A 4,776-nucleotide genomic window follows, 5' to 3' on the forward strand; every position below is an offset into this window, starting at 1 on the left:
TGTTAGCTTACTACGTAATGATGATATCACTTCAGTCAATGGTGAAACCTTTGAAGCCAGATTGATCAGCTCAGCGAACACAACAACATCCATGTGTACAACGTGATTTATCAACCTTCTTGTGATTAGCAAGGATAATGGTAGTGTTTTTATATATATTCTAATTTGGCTCTACTGATGTGTGGTAATCCACCTTACTAATTAGGTAAAAACGCTGAAACTTGTTTCATTCACCGACACGCAAATATCGATCCGACTAAGTTGCGGAAGGCAAATCAGTGAATTCAGACCGTTGCCAAACTGCGATGTCGGGTGCAATAAATATGTTTGTCACGACGGTCCATTTCAACTTATTCAAAAAATTGGACTTGCAGTCCAGAGCTAAGTAGCTGATATTTGTATCGATCATGTGTAGAGTGACCCGACTGTCTATTCAGATACGTTACGGCACCGAAAGCTGACATAATTGTCAATACGAACCATACCGTACCACACCAATCACATCGCTCAAGTGTGAACGCGTTCGCCTGTTCAGACGTGATAATTCAGATGCGTCCAATGTACGTTGGTGGAGTAGTGGTTACACGCTCGCCTCGCATGTCCGGGGTTCAAATCCCGGCACGGCCATTGGATATGCACTGCTGATGAACTCTAATAAGAGCGAAACTCGAGTCCAGTGCTTCCCTTTGGTTTGGGCTCACCGGAATAATTACGCCGGAACAGGAACACGGCCGTTCGTAGGAGAGTGGTGTGGCTATGAACAAAAGTACCTATCGCGCAAAACCCCAACGTTGCATCGTTGGGTGGTGCAGTCGTCCGGAGCTGAATAAAATAAATGTTGTCGGAGCACTACGTCTCGACAAGCTCCGTAGTGTTTTCGACGTGAAATCCCGATTAGATATACGATTATTCCAACATACAAACGAACGGTTGAAGAGATTGCAGCAGAAATGTGCCTATTCTTCCGGAACATTTGCGCCCAAGTGAAGCGATCCAACCTGCACCCCCGATTAATCAGTACAACATACTTGAGTACAACATACTTGAATTCCTTTTCCAAATACACATAGAAACAAAGCTTTTGAGTAGCTGGTGTTGTGACCAATGCGATGAAGGGCATTTCATTTGGCCCTTTGTAAGTCTGTAGAAGAACAAACTCTGAAGTTGGACCAGCACAGGCATTTTGGTCATACCGCTGGATGATTGCATCGTCTTCTGTAATCATGTTTTAAGCGCTTTCGTGCAACCCGTTGAATGTGAAATGCAATCAGAACAAAATAAACGGTTATTCAAGTTCCCATTAAGTCTGCTCCCTTCACGACTAGTACCCTGCTGAATGGTTGACGGCTTCATCTGGTGTGCGACCGAGCACTTTTTGTTACAACCATATGTCAGTCTCAAAGCTATTGTACAACCCAACGTCGTCAGAAGGACGATCTGGGCCGACAAATTTTGTCTCAGATTAGTTCACTTTTAGACCGTTGTTCAGCTCATTTGGACGACGGGAATGACTATTCCAACATTGAAACGCTGCCCAAGCCTTTTAACTTTTCCATTCATTTTATTACATCAAGCACTGCTACGTAGCCAACAGCAGACAGATAACAGCATTAGTTTTTTTCCCTAAAAAAGACAACAACAAAAAGTGCGACACCTCGATCGACTTTAAAATTACTGTTCAAACCAGTACTTGTGAAATTACAGGAACTGCAAGACTAAGATTCAGATCACTTATACGTCAGTTCGTGTCCGAACATGACCGGTATAACTGAACAGATAGACAGCTCCTGTAGGTTTGGTGAGTGCTTTACCACCATCGGCTCTATCAATGTTCACACTGGATCTGAAAATTACTTTTATGGGAATTTAGTAGCAAACTCACCACTTCTGCCAGTATTAACCGTGTCGTATATCAGTCACACGCACGATCACTGCCTTAGCCAATCTATGCATTTGTTACACAGAGTGGAACTTCATTCGGAACAAGGACCTCGTCCCACAGAATGTCAAATTCTCCATCCGAGGGTAATGGGAACCAGCGAAGTCCAACACCCTTCCATACCATACCACCCGGCCCCACATGATTTTAACGTTCGTATGACAATGCGTATGCATCGGTGAATCACTTCACTTTTCGTGCATTTATGTAAAGTATTCGTTTCTAATTCGTCCTTTAAAGATCTATTCATTTCATCTAGTAAGTGCTGCACTACTTAACGTTCGAATTTTCAAATTCGGTAATGTGATTCATTCTTGATTTTTTGGTGTCTGTCAGAACGTGACCACTTGAATAGTTATTGTGGTACTGTTATCTTTGTTTCAGTTCATTGGCTTCTATCTCATATAAATAAAAAATTTCTCGCTCTGTCACTAGTCTCGTTTTGACTTGGCTATACAAAAACGGGGTAATTAATCATCTCTGCACATTGGACTTCTTTTCGGAAGAAGAGAATGGATTGGAATGTTTTGGAATAATTAAATGAGTGGACAAAGTTGTACGCATTTACTCAGGGTGTGAGGCTAGTATTGGTCATTATCTTTGATCATATTTGCTCTTATTTCGCAGCCAAACCGTTGCCAAACAAATTAGATGATGATGTCGACGAGTACTACTGCTAGGCACAACATACCAAAATGTTAATTTCAGTGTAAAAATGCGTTTCCCGTACAGCGATTGATTACCTTAACCTAGCATGAAGGGAAATCAGCATAGTATGGTTGATTTCCTGAAGCTTTGACCTAACTTTGGTATGGTATTATTGATATGCGATTTTCAATATGCTGCTCCTATATACGAGTGAACATGACTGGACCTCATCAGGAAGCATTCAGCTTAATTTCGACGTTGCTTTTGATCGCGAGTGAAGTGACTGACCGAATTCCTCAACTTTGAACGGATCTGCCACTTCTATTCGTACATTAGGTGCCACAGAAAAGAGAGTGGCGCACTAATTAATATTTTTATCTGCCTGGGTTTACCCCTTGTGTGGTTGGTTTCAATGATCCGCTACCCTAGTCATATGCTGGACAGTGCTCATCTCAGCCAACTAACTGAGCTCAAAATGGCTCGGATATTAAGGCGCGAAGGGTTTGTGGCTCTAATTCCAATACTGCATCTCAACTGCTCCTGTCTGGGTTTGAGCAATCAGACATCATCTAAGCCATAATGCATCTTTCCGGTGATCTGGCCGAACACTTCTGCGATCCGCGCGCATATTAGTCTCACCTTCCATCGGGGATCAGGAGCGGTTTCAAGTCAACTCATACCAAGTAAAGCCAAGCATATCAAGAAGAGCGGCACGCAATTGAAGGTNGCATACCAATAAGAGCGTCACGCAATTGAAGGTAAATTTTCGGCCGACTACTTTGTGGTAGAGTTAGAAAACATGTGAAAACATGAGGAATAAAGCGAAAACCAGGTACTCGTCTAAGTAGGGGACAATGGAGTTGAGGAACGTTGTAGCACGAGGCGAGATGAGTTCGAACTTGGCCGAGTGACAGAAACTGAAGCATCCATGGATACGGAAGGATGTTCGGCATACGCTTTGCTCAACATAGAAGAGGCGCTGATATGCACTTTTCAGGCTAGATTGACTTGATGCGAAATCTCTGTTGGCAAAATCTCAATTCACTTCTCACAACCGGTCGTCATTCTTCACACAGTTGGAAAGATAGTGTAGTGATCTGTTAACGGCCGATCAACATCCCCGGATAATTGATGAATCTATTTGCGTGTGAACTGCATCTGACCATTCGCCGAAAGTAATCGCGTTTTCTTGGACTGGACAACATGCATGTTCAAGATTCATGAGTCAAGAGTGTTGTGACTAATGGACGTGTGCGATCCACAACTGTGATGAAATTTATTTCGATTTTCATAGAGTTTCACACCAAAATAAGATAATGGATGGAATTTCCTCATGTTGCCATCTCATAAGTTCATGCACAACTTTCTGGTTAGAAAACAATCCGTCTCATCACTTTCATTCTGTACCACCAGACCAACCGAATGAGCTATTGACACCACATTTAACTTCTTCACCCTCGTCTGATCGATAGTTGACGCAATAAACAAATTATCATTGCCTGAATGAGAAGTCCTGATTTTAGTAGCTACCACCACCCAATGAACTAAGCTATAATCTGTCCTGAATTAAACATGAAGAACAAGAATGCTGCTTCGGAAGTGACTGTACTTTAGCCGATCTCAATGCCGGAACGATATGGGCAGGCTTTTCCATTTGGATATTGAAAATTTCAGTGGAATGTGTTCAATCAGACAGCGGTCATCTGCGCCGACGGTAGAAACTGAACGCAGGTCAGTAAGCCTATAGAGAGAAAACATAACGGTTAAACCGAATTCAGGAAATAACAACAAAAATGGATATTCTTAAAGTTTATCAGCCAGGTGAAAGTTTAACCTTTTCCTAGGTATACTACACTCTGTGTTTAGTATACCTTAATCGTCTTTGTGCGGTTAAACTTAGTTTACGTGACGCAGAATATGAAGCACTCGCCTTCAGCTATCCGGTTTGGTGATGGTCTCTGTTATATCTGCTGATTCGCCGGCCTGTGGTATCTGCTGCTGACCCGCTCCAGCACCTAGTATCGCAGAGAAAAATGCTCAAGGAAGGGAACACAATAGCTATATTCCAACAAAGTGGTTGCGAGAGCACGAGTGCGAAAAGTACAACGGCCTCAAGCTTTTTATTGGAAGGTCACTGTCTGAACTTGGTCCAATGATGACGCACACGGTCTGGCTGCGACGTGCTGCAT

General features: G+C 42.7%; 2 protein-coding genes across 2 annotated transcripts in view; one reads left to right on the forward strand and one right to left on the reverse strand.

Moving 5' to 3' along the window:
- T265_09859 (hypothetical protein) overlaps positions 1 to 1,225 on the reverse strand; it is a gene marked incomplete at both ends in the record, with an annotated part of 5,220 nt that extends 3,995 nt beyond the window's left edge. Inside the window, one exon of the mRNA XM_009176062.1 lies at positions 1,029 to 1,225. Within this exon, the coding sequence (XP_009174326.1) occupies positions 1,029 to 1,225 (197 nt within the window). The remainder of the gene's footprint in view (positions 1 to 1,028) is intronic.
- T265_09860 (hypothetical protein) overlaps positions 1 to 2,359 on the forward strand; it is a gene marked incomplete at both ends in the record, with an annotated part of 52,887 nt that extends 50,528 nt beyond the window's left edge. Inside the window, one exon of the mRNA XM_009176060.1 lies at positions 1,965 to 2,359. Coding sequence (XP_009174324.1) covers positions 1,965 to 2,084 — 120 coding nt within the window. The remainder of the gene's footprint in view (positions 1 to 1,964) is intronic.
- Positions 2,360 to 4,776: the final 2,417 nt, after the last annotated feature.

The sequence above is a fragment of the Opisthorchis viverrini genome (genome assembly GCF_000715545.1).
Source record: "Opisthorchis viverrini unplaced genomic scaffold opera_v5_313, whole genome shotgun sequence".
In the NCBI taxonomy this organism is placed as follows: domain Eukaryota; kingdom Metazoa; phylum Platyhelminthes; class Trematoda; order Opisthorchiida; family Opisthorchiidae; genus Opisthorchis; species Opisthorchis viverrini.